Raw genomic sequence first — 20507 nt, 5'->3', positions numbered from 1 at the left:
AAAGATCGGAAAAAAAAGTTCTCCTCTTCATCGTAATACATCGTTCCTTTTATAGGAAAATTAGAATTCAAATTTTCATTTACGACCCCTGAACTATGCTCAATTAACAACTTTTTATTATTTAATATTATTCTTATTATGAATTATTTAAATATTATATTTTATTCTTGTGCATAGTTGACTCGTAATTTTTACACCGTTGCGTCGAGCGCTGAAAGTTGGTTCATGCCTCGGTTCCGGATTTTCGAACGTCCTTTCGTACAATTTTATATCTTGTACTTTGTGTTTTGTAACTTGTACTCTTGTCATTTTTAGACGTTCTTCATCAATAAATTGAACCTTTTGAATTGTATCTTGTACATTTGAGCTTTTTGGACGTTTTGGTCTTTCAAATCTTCGTTTTTGTCTTTAAATCTTCATTTTCGAGCGATTTGCGTCTTTCGTCTTCGCACTTATTTATTTAACTATTACAACTAAAAATAAGGAAATTACATTTAAAAACTTTACATATTGGAACGATATTGCTACAAAATATATGTTCATTTGGAGCACTATCAACTTTAAAGGGAGAAGCCAAAGATTGGTTGGAATCGTTACCTGAAGGGGCGATTGATACATGGGATGTTTTAGTTGACAAATTTCTTAAACAATTCTTTCCTGCATCTAAAGCCGTAAGACTTCAAGCAGAAATTGTTACGTTCACACAAAAACCGAATGAAACTCTATATGAGGCATGGACAAGATATGGAAAGTTGTTAAGAGGATGTCCGCAACATGGTTTAGACACCTGTCAAATAGTACAAATATTCTACCAAGGATGCGACATCACTACAAGGAAAGACATAGATATAGCAGCTGGTGGTTCTATTATGAAGAAAACCCAAACTGATGCTTACAAAATTATTGATAACACTGCTTCCCACTCACATGAGTGGCACCAAGAAAAAGACATTGTTAGATCATCTAAAGCAGCTAGAGCCGATTCTAGCCATGACTTAGATTCCATTTCCGCAAAGATAGATGCTGTGGAAAGACGAATGGAAAAGATGACTAAGGATATTCACTCAATACGAATTAGTTGTGAGCAGTGTGGAGGACCACATTTGACAAAAGATTGTCTCAGTATTGAATTAACAATGGAACAAAGAGAGAATATTTCATACATAAACCAAAGGCCTGGAAATAATTATCAGAATAATTATCAATCGCCAAGACCGATTTACAATCAAAACCAGAATTATAACCGAAATATTCCATACAACAACCAACAAGGTCCTAGCAATCAACAAATATCCAATAATACTTACAATCAGCAAAGACCTAATTTTCAAAACAAACCACCACAACAAACCGATGATAAAAAGCCAAATTTAGAAGATATGATGACGAAGCTAGTTGAAACTCAAACGCAGTTTTTCACATCTCAGAAACAAACCAATGAACAAAATGCTCAAGCATTTAGAAATCAACAAGCTTCTATTCAAAATCTGGAACAAGAAGTAAGTAACCTAGCAAGGTTAATAGGTGAAAGAAAACCAGGAAGTCTACCTAGTGATACAAATGCCAACCCCCGGAATGAAACAGCTAAAACCATTACCACAAGAAGTGGTACAACACTTAAACCACCTGAAATACCTGTAACTTCTGATGAAGCTATTCCTACTCCACAAGAACCACAACCTGATCAAGATAAGGAAAAAGAACCGGTAGTTGAAAAGGTTAATGAAGATAACACAGTTAAGGCTAAACCTTATGTTAAACCATACCAACCACCACTTCCTTACCCGAGTAAAATGAAGAAAGAGAAACTTGAAGCCGAGCAATCCAAATTCTTGGATATGTTTAAACAGATAAATGTAAATCTTCCTTTCATTGATGTGATTTCAGGAATGCCTAGATATGCTAAATTCTTGAAAGATCTAATTTCAAATAGAAAGAAAATGGAAGAACTCTCGGCTGTTACTATGAATGCTAATTGTTCAGCAGTGCTGTTGAATAAGATACCAGAAAAACTATCTGATCCAGGAAGTTTCACAATTCCATGTTTTCTGGGAAGTCTTAGTTCAATAGAAGCATTGGCAGACTTAGGTGCTAGTATAAATTTAATGCCGTATTCACTATACGCTAAACTAGACCTTGGAGAATTGAAACCAACCAGAATAAGCATACAACTAGCTGATAGATCAATAAAATATCCTAGAGGGATAATGGAGAACATGCTAGTTAAAGTTGGTACTTTAGTATTCCCAGTAGATTTTGTTGTTCTGGACATGGAAGAAGATTCTCAAGTTCCTCTCATATTAGGAAGACCATTCTTAAACACGGCTAAAGTAATGATAGACGTGTTCGGTAAGAAATTGACCCTAAGTATAGAGGATGAGAGTGTTACCTTTTCAGTTGATAGAGCAATGCAACAACCACAATCTGCAGATGATACATGTTATTATATTCAAACTATAGATGCACATGCAGAATTATTAGAAGAATTTCCAGAATTACAAGGAACAGGAGAATGCTCTTTAGGAGAAGGTAATGAACCAATTGAGGAAGCTGAAATGTTAGCTACACTTATAGCTAATGGATATGAACCAACAACAGAAGAAATTCAAATGCTAAAAGAAGAAGACAGATATCGATATAAATCATCAATAGAAGAACCTCCGAAATTAGAGCTAAAGCCACTTCCAAACCATTTGGAATACGCTTATTTACATGGTGAATCTGAATTACCTGTAATAATATCGTCTTCTCTTACTGAAAATGAGAAATCACAACTCATTTCTGTGTTGAAAGCTCATAAACCAGCCATTGCATGGAAGATTCATGATATTAAAGGAATAAGTCCTTCGTATTGCACACATAAAATCCTTATGGAAGAAGGTCATAAAACGTATGTGCAACGCCAACGAAGACTAAATCCTAATATGCAAGATGTAGTTAAGAAAGAGATTATTAAACTGCTAGATGCAGGTTTAATTTATCCAATCTCTGATAGTCCATGGGTAAGCCCAGTTCAATGCGTGCCTAAGAAGGGTGGCATGACTGTCATTACAAATGAGAAAAATGAGCTTATTCCTACTAGGACTGTAACAGGATGGCGTTTGTGTATTGATTATAGAAAATTAAATGACGCCACCATAAAAGATCACTTCCCCTTACCTTTCATAGATCAAATGTTGGAAAGATTAGCCGGAAATAGTTACTATTGTTTTCTAGATGGATTTTCCGGATATTTTCAAATTCCAATAGCACCCGAAGATCAAGAGAAAACCACATTCACGTGCCCTTATGGTACTTTTGCTTACAAACGCATGCCATTTGGACTTTGCAACGCCCCTGCAACCTTTCAAAGGTGTATGATGGCGATTTTTCACGACATGATAGAAGAATGCATGGAAGTTTTCATGGATGACTTTTCAGTCTTCGGTGATACATTTGAATCATGTCTAGCTAATCTTGAAAGAATGCTTCTTAGATGCGAACAATCAAATCTAGTACTTAATTGGGAGAAATGCCATTTCATGGTTAAAGAAGGCATCGTTCTTGGACATAAAATTTCAAAAGAAGGAATTGAAGTGGATAGAGCTAAAGTAGATGTAATTGCTAAACTTCCACATCCCACCAATGTTAGAGGAATTAGGAGTTTTCTAGGGCATGCCGGTTTTTACCGACGTTTCATAAAAGATTTTTCTAAAATTGCCACTCCTATGAATAAACTCCTAGAAAAGGATGCGCCATTCATCTTTTCAGATGAGTGTATCAAATCTTTTAATATTCTTAAAGAGAAACTCACTAATGCGCCGATCATGATAACACCAAATTGGAATCTACCATTTGAACTAATGTGCGATGCAAGTGATTTTGCAATGGGAGTCGTTTTAGGACAAAGGATTGAAAAACGATTTCAACCTATATATTATGCTAGTAAGACGTTACAAGGAGCACAAACGAACTATACAACTACTGAAAAAGAACTCCTTGCTATTGTCTTTGTTTTTGACAAATTTCGATCATATCTCGTTCTAGCAAAAACGGTGGTCTATACCGACCATTCTGCTCTTAGATACCTATTTTCAAAACAAGATGCTAAACCAAGATTAATCCGTTGGATCTTACTCTTACAAGAGTTTGATATTGAAATCCGAGATAAAAGAGGAGCAGAAAATCTCGCCGCAGATCATCTTTCTCGTCTTGAAAATCCCGAATTAGAAGTTCTAAATGAATCAGCCATAAAAGACAACTTTTCTGATGAATATCTATTGAAGATAGATTATAAAGAAATCCCATGGTTTGCAGACTATGCAAACTACTTAGTTTGTGGATTTCTTGAAAAAGGATTATCGTACCAAAGACGAAAGAAATTCTTCAGTGATATAAAACACTATTTTTGGGAAGAACCACATCTGTTTAAAAGTTGTCCCGATGGAATAATACGCCGATGTGTATTTGGAGATGAAGCTAGTAAAATATTAAACCATTGTCACACAGGACCAACAGGAGGGCATTATGGGCCTCAACTAACAGCAAGAAAAGTTTATGATGCTGGATTCTATTGGCCTACAATTTACAAAGATGCACACCTTCTTTGGAAATCCTGTGATGCTTGTCAAAGGGCCGGAAAAATAAGTCAACGTGATGAAATGCCACAAAATGTCATCCAAGTATGTGAAGTATTTGACATTTGGGGTATTGACTTTATGGGTCCATTTTTAAAATCTCATAATAATCTATATATACTCGTAGCCATTGATTATGTATCTAAATGGGCGGAAGCACAAGCTCTCCCAACTAACGATGCACGAGTTGTAGTCAACTTTTTAAAACGTCTTTTTGCAAGGTTTGGAACACCGAAAGCTTTAATAAGTGATCGGGGTACTCATTTCTGTAATAATCAACTTGAGAAAGTTCTTAAAAGATATGGAGTAACTCATAAAATCTCCACCGCATATCATCCACAAACAAGTGGACAAGTTGAAAATACCAACCGAGCTTTAAAACGTATTCTAGAGAAAACCGTAGGATCAAATCCGAAGGAATGGTCCATTAAATTGGAGGATGCACTCTGGGCTTTTAGAACAGCCTACAAAACTCCAATTGGAACCACACCTTTTAGACTTGTTTATGGAAAAGCATGTCATCTTCCAGTAGAAATTGAACACAAAACATTTTGGGCTTTGAAGACATGTAATCTTGATTTACATGAAGCCGGACGTCTACGATTAAGTCAACTAAATGAATTAGAGGAATTAAGACATGAAGCATACAAAAATTCGTTAATCTATAAAGAAAGAACGAAGAAATGGCATGATAAAAGAATCAGAAGTTCAAAAGAATTTAAAGAAGGAGACGGAGTTCTTCTTTTCAATTCATGATTCAAGCTATTTCTTGGAAAATTGAAATCAAGATGGTCTGGACCATTCATAGTCAAAAGAGTTTTCCCATACGGAACGATAGAATTAATAAATTCAAATGGGATTGAATTTAAAGTTAATGGTCACAGAGTTAAACATTACATACATGGTCCGATGGAAGTCGACAACGAAGTTAATCACAATTTCAACACCACAGCTAACTAAGTGTGGGGAGAATCAAGTCTTTAAAGGATAATATGTATTTCTGTTAGAGTTAGATTGTCTGTTTTCGTGTAAATCTCGAAAATGGAACCCGAATGGTCTTTCCCTAGCAGACCCTAAAGAACTAGTTTTCTCCCCCCATTCTGAATTTTTATTTTTTTTAAGTTTTTACGAAATGAAGACTGCCTGTGAACTAAACCATGGTCTAATGCTACACGCTTTGATCACTAAACGTAATAATGACATACTACTGAGTGAATTAGTATCAGTAATCAGAGAAAGAATGGACGGAGTTAGAAAAGAATCCAGATGCGAAGATAATAAGTTACAATTTGGTAAAGGAAAATCAAAATCCGCAGCGAAAAGAAGAGCACGACACCTAGAACGATGTCACAAATGCGGAAAATGGTCACATGGAGGTAAATGTTCAAATAATCAAACCTATTCAAACACTGAATTTGTTACTTTATGCAGAGACGGACCGTTCATATGTTTAGAAGAAAAGACACTGAATGCTCGAGGTTACGCCTATGTAGCCATGGAAAACCAATTAAACCGACTATCTTATGAATGGGATAGATCATATAACTAAGAAATCTATTTCATAGGTATGTCTGTACAGTTTTTATTTTTATTTTTATTTTTAACCTTTTGATAATAAACGCTAATTAGTTCGCTAAAAAGTATTAAATTGGTATTGAATAAAATTAGGTTTGGCGACCGAAATTATTGATATCATTCAAAAATTTATTACATCACTGCGAAATTTAACGTTTATTCTTAAGGTATAAATATCTTTAAACAATCAACCCAAAATATTTCAAAAATTCGTCATGAGTTAAATTAGGTTTTGGAACCGAAATTACTTTACCGAAAAGTGGAGCACATATTTTTGATAATATTTGATTGATTAAAGTGGGATAAAAAGACAAAAAGATTTTTAATTTTATTTTTACCATGTTTTTAAAATTAATATTTAAATCTTAAATTAATATTGTAAACTTTGTAAAAACAATATATTTAAAATTGTAAATATTTGAAAAATTAATATAAGTTTGGTGTGAATTTATAATATGAATTTTTAAATTAAGTTTGGTGTGAATTTTTAAAATATGAATTTTTAATTTTATGCATTTCAAATTTTAAGTTTGGTGTGAATTTTTAATATTAATTTTGAATTTTATATTTAAGTTGTGTGAATTTAAAAACAAAAATTTACTTTATCTCATTAAGTTAAAAATATGATTTTTAAAATTCGTCGTAAGTTGAAGACTAGGTCTTTGAACCGAAATTGCTTTACCCGAGGGAGGGACGAGAACTTTTATTATCATTGTTTTTAATCTTATTGAATTAAAGTATGCCAAAAACATTAAAAACCCAAAAATCTTAGCTTTTAAAACAATCGCTACAAAAAGACAAATTTTAAAATTTTGTCGAGGGACGGACTAGGACATCGATCCGAAACGACCTCGTCCTAAATAACAAGGGAAACAAAATTTTAAAAATTAAGTACTTAATTGTTTTATAAGTTAATGATTATATAAAAAAAAAAAAAAGCAAACTCCGCGAGTCGCGGAGTTTGAAGGCTTAATAGGCCGCGACTCGCGGGAGGACCGGATTACAGAAAAAAATAAAACGAGCTGAAACAGCTTAGTTTCACTCCCCAAAACCGAAAACCTGCGAAATACTCCGAAAAAATACCCAAAAACACCCCCAAAATCACAATTTTTAACCGTTAATCACCAAATCTTTTACTAAAATCATGTTGAGAAGGATGCTATCTAGGAATTACTCAAGAAAAACGGTAAATTTCTACACCTAAATACCATTTAATCCGAAATTTGGTGTTCTTGAGCAATTTTTTCCCCAATTTGATTTTGATGCTTTTTAGTGTAATTATGCTTAAATTGTTTATGTATTATGCTTGTATAACCTAGATTAATGCTATTTAATATGATTAGAAGCCTTAAACTTCAAATTTTGAGTAATCTAGGGTTTGTGTTCTTGAGCAAATTTGGGGCTTTTTGATATAAACAGGTTATGGCCGATTTTTGTCATGAATTGTTGCTAAAATAAGTAGTGTAACATGTTTAGGTAGTTAAATGATCCAAACTTTGAGCCTAAACATGATTTTGAGAATTAAAGTAGACTTTTTCAAGTCTAAAAATTCATGAATTTGATTTTTGAGAGATAATGCCATTTGAAACTTGTTTAATTGTTAGTAATGATTATTTTGACATGTTATTTGAGTTGAATGCTTATGAACTTGGCAAACATTTTCGTATATGCTTATCTGAAAAAGTGTAGATTTGATGAAAATGTGAAAATGAGCTTAATTTTGATATAAATTGATCATGTCATTGTGATTATTTTGATTGATGATTTTGCTGACACTAATGCATATTTGGATGCACAAAAATTGTGTTTGATGTGTTTTGCAGACTGAGAGGGGTGAATCTTCATCACAAGCCCGCAATGCTCCTTCTGAGAATGCGGAACAACAGGAGGTGGATAACTACTACAAGCAGGATATACCTCATCCAGTCATGACCTTTTCTGATATGCACTTGGAAGAGTTGCACCCGAACTTGAGATTTGACAGACTTTGGATAGATTATCCAAAATACCAAAGGGGGTTGCATACGCTTCATTCTAAGGTTGTTGAGGTACCGAGGGTCATAGAATGGGGACCTTTAGAAGCTGTAGAATTGGCCGGGCCAATTAGGGAATTACTTGTACAGAGGTATGGTAATTCTTCTTTTAATGACTGGGTACGTTTATTCACCATGCGTAGACCTGTATATAAAGTATGGTGTGAAGAATTGTTATGTAGTATAGAGTTGAATGATCGGGTAGCTAGTTTAACCGATCGTTCTTTTATTAGATTTTTGTTAGGTGGTTCGATGCGCCACATGTCTTTACTGGACATGGCTCAGGCTTTACGTATATATACGCCTGAGGAGTTAGCATCTGCCGATTGTAGAGGGTTGATACTAAACGGTAGAAAGATAGATGAAAATTTTGATACACACGGTGTGTGGAGTCAAATGACAAGCCATCACCGTTTCAAAGGGGGAAATTACTCTTATTTGGATATAGATAGAGCCGAATTAAGAGTGATTCATAGGTTTTTAGCTAATTCGATTACACAAAGGGGTAAAAACAAGGAAAAGGTAAATGAACAGAATTTGTTTTATCATATGTGTATTCGAGACCCACAAAGCGCTGTAAGTATACCGTATTGTGTGGGTTATTATTTATCAGCTATGGTTCGGGGGATGCGACCGCATAGCATAATAGGAGGTGGTATTTTTATTACTTTGATTGGTGAATATCTCGGTGTGGATATAAGTCGGGGGGGATTATTAGTAGAAGAACCAGAACCCCACGATACTATAGGTTTAAATGTATACCATGGTGCGAAAGTTTTGAAAAGGCGAAATAACGCCGCAGTACCATACCATGGTAGACATCCACAGGTTGAGAGAAACCAACAGCAAGGTAATGTAGGAGGGGGGAATGAGATGCAAGAAATGCAAAGGTTTATAGCTTCTCAGGAGTACGAAAATGCTAGACAGAGAGCATTTGAAGATTGGCAAGTTCATCAGAACCAAATCATAGCTCATTGCCAACATATAGGTAGAAACTATATTCCTACACCGAAACCCATCTTCCCTCCCTGGTCTACAGAGATGCAGCCACCGTATCCTACGTATGACCCTGCCGAAGCATTCTATAGCACCTATGGTTATGCCTGGAACCCCTATTGGTACCAGTATCATCCCTAGTATACTTAGTTTTATTTATTTTGTAATTTGTAATGATTGATACGTTTAATACTTTTGTTAATATTGTAATAGTTTTTATAATTGTCTAACTTTTATTCTTAGATTTTAATAATTTTTGAATGTGGGGTAATATACCAAACTTCAAAAATATGTATATATGTTTGCAGTTTATCTTATGTACACAACAGGGTAAAACAACGAATTTTCAAAAACTGGCATTAAGTTCAGCAAAAGCAACTAATTTTGACGACAAGATGCAAAATATATGTGAAATAACAACAAGACGGAATGAACAAATGATGTGCACCATTTATCATTCAGCAAACAAACGCCAATATATTTGGAAACTTTGGTAAAAATTTAATCATTTTCACACAAATCACCCTCAATAATTTAAATTATTCCTGATTTCTTGCAAATGAGGGCATTGCAAGATCTTAAGTGTGGGAAGGGGTTAAATTCTTTCGGATTTTAAAATTTTTTACTTTATATACTTGGTTACCATTAAAAATACTAGTAAAGCAGTAGTTGTATTAGAATCTAGTGCTCTCTGATAATAAAGAACAGCCCTGGTCTTATATACTGACTACCCAATTCTAGTAAAATTTTTTAAATTTTCAATTAAATGAACTCAAAATCATGTTTATACATATTTATGAACAATAAAACTAGGTTTTAACACCGAAATTATTGTTACCTCGGAAAGGACATAAATTGAGAAACAAACCAAAATGTTAAAATTCATTTAAAATGGAATAGAGGACGATAAAAAGGAAAATAAAAGCCAAGTGTGGGAAAATTTACCAAGTTATCTTAAACATATGTCACATATATCTGTAACAAATAAATGAAAATACTTTTGCTTTGGACTAAACTAAACTGTTTTACCCGATGAAAGAAAAGAAGAGATGGATCTACACGATGAATCAATTCCATCATTAAAAGGAAGTAAAGTCTTCCGAAAAAGAAACGCGCTTCTTGATTTAGTTCATGAAGTTGTCGTCCAGGCCAGCTGTAGGTTGACGAAAAATCCAGAAAAGTCATCACTAAAATCAGCAGGAAATCCACGGACCTCAGCATTAAACAGGGTCGCCAAGTGGTCAGATTTATCCTAACCATGAGAAGGATTAATCTCGTACAATGGGGGGGCACCATGCAAATTAGCCGGATAAGACTAATGAATCAGATCCCCAGAAAGGATAATCTCCTTAAAGATTAAAAATCAGCTTTTAAGACTGATATTACTCAATCCTAGAGATTGACCTTAAAGATTGAGAATTCAAACTCATGGAATTCAATGATATCTAAACTCGAGCTTGAACGAGAAAATATTTTGATCAAAATTACAAACCGATTTGTTTTCTGAAAACCCTATTTTCAATGCGTTCATTACCATTGAACGTAAAATCCTAGGAATTCACCTGGAATTCATTAGGTCACCTGAACTAAAACGGGTGTCAACCGTAAGAACGGTGGTTGCATAGTGGTCAAAGACAGGACCTTGTGCCATACCGAAAAATTATAAGGGTGAGCTTTACTATTGCTCCTACCAAGGATAGTAATTGCATCTGACACGTTATAGACCATAATTAAAAGCATGTCAGGGGACATTGCCTTAACAGTTGCTTGTTCAACGCTTTCCTTTACAACCGGACGGTAGTTTACCGAAAGGTAATATACGGGACAAGTAAACTGGACGTGTTGCTTTCCAAATACAAGGTTAGCAAGTGGGTGACACAAAACCATAAGTTTTGAGCTAAAATTTTCAAATCTGAAACCCACCAAACCCACAAAAATATTTTGCAAACACCGGTAAAGGGTTATTCCGGAAAACTTATCTAGGGTAAAAACTAGATTTAATTTTCAAAAGATCAAATGTTTTCATAAAGATCCAGTTTCCTTAATGGATCTAAATTTTTATAGTCATATGGGACTGTAAACCATATCGTTACTACCATTGTTTATACCGCCGTAAAGAAATCACTGATGTACAAAGTGTGAAGAATAAAGAAGTGATTCTAGTATTTCAAGACGATATTGCTTGAGGACAAGCAACGCTCAAGTGTGGGAATATTTGATAATGCTAAAAACAAACATATAATTCATAGCATTATTCCTCAAGAAAGACAAGCTTTTAATTGCAATTGTTCTATTTACAAGTGATATTCGTTTAAATAATAAAAGGTGAAGACAAAAGACAGATTCGACGAATTGAAGACCCAAACGACCAAAAAGCTCAAAAGTACAAAAGACAATCAAAAAGGTTCCAATTATTGATAAGAAACGTCTCGAAATTACAAGAGTACAAGATTCAAAATGCAAAGTACAAGATATTAAATTGTACGCAAGGACGTTCGAAAATCCGGAACCGGGACATGAGTCAACTCTCAACGCTCGATGCAACGGACTAAAAATTACAAATCAACTATGCACATAAATATAATATAATATTTAAATAATTCTTATAATTATTTAATATATTATATATATTTATAAATCCGTCGGCAAGAAAGACTCCAAAGTATCTGAGCTGTAATTTCAAACTCCGCGACTCGCTGAGTTTGAAGGCAAAATATGCCGCGAGTCGCGGAGCCCCAATTTCAGAAAATCCCTATAAAGCTCGCGCATTCTGATCGTAATCATCATCCATTTTTTTCTCTTCTCTCCATATATACGATATATTTATATTTATAATTTATATTTTAATTTTAATTTTAATTATAATTCTAATAATAAGGGTATGTTAGCGAATGTTGTAAGGGTGTAAGTCAAAATTCTGTCCGTGTAACGCTACGCTATTTTTAATCATTGTAAGTTATGTTCAACCTTTTTACATTAATATCTCGTAGCTAAGTTATTATTATGCTTATTTAAAACGAAGTAATCATGATGTTGGGCTAATTACTAAAATTGGGTAATTGGGCTTTGTACCATAATTGGGGTTTGGACAAAAGAACGACACTTGTGGATATTAGACTATGGGCTATTAATGGGCTTTATATTTGTTTAACTAAATGATAGTTTGTTAATGTTAATATAAAGATTTACAATTGGGCGTCCCTATAAATTACCATATACACTCAATCGGACACGATGGGCGGGGTATTTATATGTACGAATAATCATTCATTTAACCGGACACGGGAATGGATTAATAGCCACTAGAATAATTAAAACAGGGGTGAAATTATGTACAAGGACACTTGGTATAATTGATAACAAAATATTAAAACCTTGGGTTACACTCAGTCGACATCCTAGTGTAATTATTAAACAAAGTATTAAAATCTTGTTACAGTTTAAGTCCCCAATTAGTTGGAATATTTAACTTCGGGTATAAGAATAATTTGATGAGGACACTCGCACTTTATATTTATGACTGATGGACTGTTATGGACAAAAACCAAACGGACATATTAAATAATTCAGGACAAAGGACAATTAACCCATGGGCATAAAATTAAAATCAACACGTCAAACATCATGATTACGGAAGTTTAAATAAGCATAATTTTTTTATTTCATATTTAATTTCCTTTATTTTATATTTAATTGCACTTCTAATTATCGCATTTTTATTGTTATTGTATTTAATTGCACTTTTAATTATCGTACTTTTTAATTATCGTAAGTTTATTTTATCGCACTTTTATTATTCGCAATTTCATTATCGTTATTTACTTTATGCTTTAATTTAAGTCTTGTATTTATTTTTAATATTTTATATTAGGTTTTAACTGCGACTAAAGTTTTAAAATCGACAAACCGGTCATTAAACGGTAAAAACCCCCCCTTTATAATAATAATATTACTTATATATATATATTTGTATTTTTATAAAAGTAAACTAATATAGCGTTAAGCTTTGTTTAAAAAGATTCCCTGTGGAACAAACCGGACTTACTAAAAACTACACTACTGTACGATTAGGTACACTGCCTATAAGTGTTGTAGCAAGGTTTAAGCATATCCGTTCTCTAAATAAATAAATATCTTGTGTAAAATTGTATCGTATTTAATAGTATTTTCTGCTAAAATTAATAACTATTTTATACCACTCCGCTACCACATCATAACTTCACACACTTATGTTGGATCTAAGTTTTTATAGCTTATGGTATATTAATTTTGTTTAAAACAAGAGCTTATAAGCTTACATACATATTACAAGATAAAAATCTAAGTTTCATGACTTATGGTTTCATTAAAGTGAAGATCCAAGTTCTATAACTTAGGGTTTAACTTAAGAACACTAGATCTAGACATTTTAGTCTAGGATCTTCAAGATCTAACTAAGATCTAAGATCTACAACTTAGGATCTTGTTTATTTAGTTTACTTTCAAGTTTGTAGCTTAACATTACTATTATAACTCATGTATATGTCGGATCTAAGATCTTGATGTAACTTTGGTTCATCAACCTTCATACAACTCTTAAGTGAGTTGTGCTACATATCTTAGACTTACACTAGTGTCATGATGGTCAAAACTTGGTAAAAATAATGCAAACACATCAACGAGTTGTACACTTGAAGCTATAAGCATCAAGGATGAGAACTGTGATGAGCATCAAGCACCAAGAACCCACCGGAATACTTTGCTTGCTGTTTTTTGGGTCTGATCAGTAACCTGGGCTACTGGAAAATTTTATTTCCAGTTAGTTCGGTTTGAGTAGATGATTTTCTGTTTAGGCCTCTTCTTAATCCGAGTTACGGTTTAGGATTTATGGCCTTCCGAAAGTCACTACACCCTTTTAACGTTGTGCTGAAATTTCTGACCTACTCGCACTTAAACCGTCACCACGGTCAAACGAAGACGAGTTTGGTTCTGGAAATTGGTCAGCAACTAGGGGACTCATATACAGAGCCATGGCCACTGGTCTCACCTCATTTCAAGGGTTTGTATAGAGGTCGTGGCGACTGAACGAAGTCAGCCTTTATTTCAAACTCTATTCTTGATTGAAACTTACTTTACACTTTTTGATTAATGATGAATGATGATGATACTTAAGACCTAATTTACATACTTTTAAACCTTTGGGAATGATTTACTGACTTAGTAATTTTTGACTTAGGTTGAGGACCTTTCGGACCAACTACTTGCTTACTTATCTCGTATCGACTTTACTACATTCCACTGTGAGTTATGGCATCCCCTTTTACTTTAACTATTTTGGGACTGAGAATACTTGCACATTTTACATTTTACATACTAGGCACGAGTACTTAAACTTTATATATGTGTGGGTTATACAACGACATAAACTTTCCCCTTAGCTCGGTAACGTTTAGTCATTGGTCTTTGAACTGGTGAATGCGAATCTTAGATATGGATCCATAGGGTTTGACATCCACACTCGGGCTAGTAGCGCTAGCATTTAACGGGTGTTTAATACTTCGTAAACATACACACTCACCAAGTGTACTTTTAGGGGGTGATATTACGTTAAGCTAGTTACCAAGTGCCCACGGTTAAACATATAGTTTTCATACTGTTTTGAAATACGAAATCTCGTGGCCTTCCTTACATTAATGTTATACTTAAACTATAGCTCACCAATATTCATGTTGATATTTTTAAGCATGTTTTCTCAGGTGCTTAGAGTTTGGTTGCTTCCGCTGTACTAGTCTTGCTGTAGACTCCCGCTGCTTTTAGAGATGTCTCCGCATGAAACATTTACTTTGCATTCAAACTATGTTACTTTTGAAACAATGAATTTGTAACGACCTATGGGTCACGTACTATTATTATTGCCTTCTATTCGTAGAAGTACACTATCGTATGTTAAACATTTGATGTTGGTTAAGACATCACCCTTTTTATGAATGCAAACTTCTTTTGAAACAGCATATAGTGTTTGACCTTGTAATGATCCTGTTGTTGATGATCCGTACACGTTGATTTTGTACGGGGCGTCACAAAAAAACCCTAGGTCTAGAAGACCTTCTAGGGCCATCTTCTGTGCCTTCTTCATTGTTGTTTTCATTATTATTAATTTGATTTTCAAAAATATTGCCCTCAGGAGAATCTATCTCTGTATCTTGTGACATAGTGGTATCACTATGATCTGAAGATAAATCTTCATGATCACTATGATCACTGCCACTATGCTCATCATCATTTGTTCTCTCCTCATCATTGGGACTTTGAACCTTTGGGTTTTCAGAAAAAGAATCAATAAAATTTAAATGATTTAGATCATTAGTACCATAAAAACAACTTTTGAAGAATTTTTTAGATTAATTGGAAACACAGTTTCATAGAAATGAACATCTCTTGAGAAAAAACAGTTTTTGACTCAACACTACACAGTTTGTATCCCTTTTTAAAATAGATCTTTTTCAAATTTATCATTATTATTTAAAATAGTAGAATAACATAAACAACCAAAGGTTCTAAAATGAGAGAAACTAGGTTTAGAATCATAAATCATTTCAAAAGGTGATTTTCCATAAAGCACAGAAGATGGGACCCTGTTAATTAAGTAAGCAACAGTTAATATAGTTTCAGTCCACATATTTAAAGGTAAACCACTTTGAAAAAGTAAAGACCTAGCAACATTAAGCAAATGTCTGTGTTTTCTCTCAACAACACCATTTTGTTGTGGAGTATAAGCACAACTTGTTTGATGAACAATTCTTTTTTTATTACAAAACTCATTAAACTTAGTGTTAATAAACTCAGTACCATTGTCAGATCTTATGATCTTAATAGGTTTATTGAATGAGTTTGAATCAGATTAGCAAAACTCTCAAAACAGTTAAACACTTCATCTTTAGTTTTAATAAGATAAACCCAAACAGCCCTAGTAAAGTCATCAACAATAGTCAAAAAATACCTAAAACCATCTCTACTAGTGACTCTGTAAGGCCCCCACAAATCTAAGTGTATTAGGTCACCTAATACATTTGATTTGTGATCACTAGTAGAAAAAGAATCTCTAGTTTGCTTTGCTTTATGGCAAGTATCACAAACAAATTGTTCATTTTTATCTTTCCAGTTAAGAGTGTTTTTTAATAGGTCTAACACAGGTTTAACAGGATGCCCTAGCCCATGATGCCACAAATTAAAAGAAGCATGACAACTTGAAATACAAGTAGTATTATCACCTTGACTATCATCAAACATATAAAGACCATGATTAATACTACCAGTCCCCACAATCTTCTTTTCCAACAAATCCTGAATGTAACACTTTGAATCATTAAAACCAACAAATATGTTTTTATCTTTAGATAATTGATGAACAGATAATAGATTGACACAATATCCGGGAACCACCAGCACATTTCTTAGAATGATATGACTGTTTAATTTTAAATCACCAATTTTAGTAATTTTAGCAATAGTTCCATTAGGATAACCTACTGTCATACCTAATTTAGTGACATCAAAAAAATTTTCCATTTTTTTAATAGAACCAGTCATGTGTTGAGATGCTCCTGAATCAATTATCCATCCATTACAATTATTAAATCTAATATTAGACTCATTAGCCTTAAAAAAAGTTTCAAACTTAGAATTAAACAAAACATTCCAATTATGAAAAGTACCTGCAACATTTGCTTGTACATTTCTGTTCCTTCCAGAAGAAGAACTTCCAATCAGACTCATAATTTTATTGATTTGATCAGTGGTAAAAGGAAGATCACTATGACTAGACATAGAATTATTATTCTGGACATTTTTTGAAGTGAAATTTGTTCTTTTTACCCAACCAGGAGGATAGCCCAAGATTTCATTACATCTATCTATGGTATGACCAAGTCTGTTACATTTTGAATACTTAAGATTGGGATTTGGTCCTTTACCAAATCTTTTATTATTATCAAAACTTTTAGACACAAGAAAAGCAGATTGAGTATTTTTTTCAATAACATTTGAAGAGTTTTTGTGAGACTCTTCTTTGGACACAATTGAGAAAGCAGTTTGAACACTTGGTAATGTTTTCCTAGTTAAAATATTACTTCTAACAGACTGATAGTAGTCATCCAAACCCATTAAGAATTGCGTTAATTTTATCATATCATTGTGTTTTTTAAACTCAGGATTTGCACAACCACATGAAGGAAGTTTGACAAGAGCATCAAACTGCTTCCATAAAGAGTTAAGTTTATGATAATAATCTAAAAGTGAATCACCATTTTGAGAAATAGTGTTAATTGTTTTATGTAAGTTAAAGGTAATTGATTCATCTATCTTGTCATATGTTTCCTTTAATTCATCCCATACAGTTTTAGTAAGACTTGAAAAAACTTGTCCAGAAAATAATTCTTCACTCACAGAATTTAAAACCCAAGATAACACAACAGAGTTACACCTATCCCATTGTAACCCAAGAACATCATCAGTAGTACTCTTTATAACAGTACCATCAATAAATCTAATATTATTTTTAGTTTGTAAAGCCAACAACATAGCCCTACTCCAGACATTATAATTCTCAGTTCCCTTTAACTTTAAAGAGATGAGCCCAGTGATACTAGTATCACTGGCATGAAGATACAATGGATCACCAAAATCAAGATCACTCACTTGAGTAATCTTGGGACCACTACCAGAATCTTGATTAACTATAGTAACAATCAGATAAACACACAAATCACAGAAAAAGACAACAAATAAAACACACAGATAAACCTAAAGGAAAACTCAAGTAGGGATCCAGATAGTTGAATTTTCAAGAAATTCAACCCAGGTCTTCCTTGAGATCCTCTCTTTTACAATAACAGATTAATAAACAAGAGATAACAAATAATAGATCAAACAGAACATAAAGATAATCAGATAGTAGACCAGAAAACAAATAGATTACAAATAAGACAAACACAATAGAATATAAGTGAGAAAGAAAGAGAACTCCCATATCAAGCACAGAAAAGGAGACCAATAGAGAAGAAACGCAGCGGAAGAACTGTAGGCCTAATTTTGAAAAATTAGGGTTTCATACAATCAATCTTCAGACAGACAAGAAAGCGAAACCAAATCACCCACAATCTTTGTCGAATCCAATACACCTTTGATTGTTAAAGAAAAACAATCAATCGAAGAAGAAAACGAAAAACTTCAAATCCTAGATTCGAACGAAAAAACCCAATCGATCATATCAACAACCTTGTTGCTCTGAAACCATGTTAGAATATCAGAAATCTATACAAATATGATGAATCTTCAATCCAGAATCATACACAAATGAATAAAATCAAGCAAAGGTACAATCCTCAACAATATCACGAACAATAAAGAACAGAAAACAAAATCTATATCAAGTAGATATAGATGAAAAACAAGAACTCGGAATTTAAACTCTGAGATTGAGAGATTGAGAGATTGAGAGAAAAAAACTGCAGCAGCAATGATGAATGAATGTATGTATCTCTGGAAACCCTAGCAAATGGGTATATAATCGAACAACAAGCATGCAGGCCAAGCACATCTTCAACTTTCATAAAATGACATCCAGCACCCTCTACTTTATCTTCTTATAGAAATAATCAGCTTTAGTCCTTCTCTGAATCATCTCATTTTCAAAGAGTCCTAAATATAACTGTAGTTAAACAAATTAAGTTAGATAACAAACATAATACATGAATAAGATTGTTTTATCATAAATTTAACAATGTACTATTCTTACTGACATGAAAATTTCTCATGTTTCAAGTCCACACACCGGTCTAAATGTCTAATAAAAATTCTCTTGTTTCAAGTCCACACACTCGTCTAAATGTCTAATAATTGCCATTATAATGGGCCAAAATGGGCTTGAATTTATACGGGTTGGTTTTTGATGCGTGTTGGATTTAGTCAAGCTAGTAATAGTAGTATAGTAATAGTAGTAGATTAATTATGTTGTATTTAAGTGTGTAAAAAAGTTGGTCAATCAAGATTCTTCACCAAATTACATGCATGTTCACCACTAGTTACTCAATCTTCTCTATTTAATTAATTAAGTGATTACTTAGCATCACTATACGTGCACAAATATTCCATATTATTAGTTAGTGGTTTAATATGCACAAGTAGTGGTAGTAGTTTAATTAAATAGTATTCATTCTTCATTTCTAGTATAAATGGTAGTAACAAGGGATATCAGGTCCCTGCTACGCTGGAAAAAAAAAATATGATATCCCGATTTCAATACTTATTTATATATCTAGCTATATCTATATGTGAGAGTGTTGATTGGTCACATGTAAATGTGAAAACTGTTGGATGGTGAAGTACAATCAAATAAAGGTCTAAGTGTGGAGCTGCATGAGGTTCGCAACCAGGATGACAACAGTCGCGATCGCAAAATTCAAGGTTTCGAGGATCGCGAAAGGGACACTTGAACTCCAACTAGGGCTGGTCAATCTTTGGTCAAAGTTTTTGCATGCCCCGAGCGAAATGATTATAAAATGCCCCCGACAGTTACGCAAATATATATCTTTATGAGGTTTAAACTATGGGTATTGATATTTTTTCGAAATGATGCCCCTAACCGGGTGATGCCCCGGGCTGTTGCCCGCTTCGCTCATAGCCTTAGCCGGCCCTGACTCCAACTAGAATTCACTCTTGATCACAGGTTCGCAACGTGAGGAATGTTTGGCCTGAAAGCTCGCGATCGCGAGATATGGTCTGGGTGGCCGGAATCCTTGTCACACACGTATTACTTGTTCTAACCAAATTACGATTGCTTTGAGCACTATAAAAGGACCCTATTGTAACCCAGACATGTATGCACGAATTTTATCAATAAAATCTCTCTAATTTGGTAGTGGATTAAAGTAATCTCATTGATTACATATAACCACTTTAAATATTGTGTTCGGTTTAATTTTCTTGTTTGTTCTTTCGTTTATCTTGGGGTGAGTAATTTTCTAGAATTACTCGTGTTGTTTGGGACCTAAAAAGTTTACAACTGGTATCATAGCTCAAGAAAGATGGCGGAAGACGGGAAATTCAGAATCGACCGGTTTGATGAAAAAGACTTCGACTTTTGTAAGATGCAAATAGAAGACTATTTGTATCAATAGAAGCTTCACCTACCCGTGTTGGAAACTAAACCCGAAGGCATGAGCGATGTCGATTGTACGTTATTGGATCGCCAACCTTTACAAGCTATTCGTCTTTCACTTGATAAGAATGTCGCCTATAACGTTGTGAA

At 33.7% G+C, this 20507-nt stretch overlaps 1 protein-coding gene across 1 annotated transcript in view; it reads right to left on the bottom strand.

Annotated features, from left to right (window-relative positions):
• The window catches only part of LOC139901359 (uncharacterized), a 38641-nt gene extending 20147 nt beyond the window's left edge, over positions 1–18494 (bottom strand). The window contains exons 1-3 of the mRNA XM_071884081.1: positions 18476–18494; positions 16157–17934; positions 15305–15513 (exon numbers count right to left, since the gene is read on the bottom strand). Coding sequence (XP_071740182.1) covers positions 15305–15513; positions 16157–17934; positions 18476–18494 — 2006 coding nt within the window. The remainder of the gene's footprint in view (positions 1–15304; positions 15514–16156; positions 17935–18475) is intronic.
• Between the last annotated feature and the right edge of the window lie 2013 nt (positions 18495–20507).

This window comes from Rutidosis leptorrhynchoides, chromosome 3, assembly GCF_046630445.1.
Source record: "Rutidosis leptorrhynchoides isolate AG116_Rl617_1_P2 chromosome 3, CSIRO_AGI_Rlap_v1, whole genome shotgun sequence".
NCBI classification, from domain to species: Eukaryota; Viridiplantae; Streptophyta; class Magnoliopsida; order Asterales; family Asteraceae; genus Rutidosis; species Rutidosis leptorrhynchoides.
Note: the sequence above shows the minus strand (reverse complement) of the source record. Positions and strands in the feature narration are given on the sequence as shown.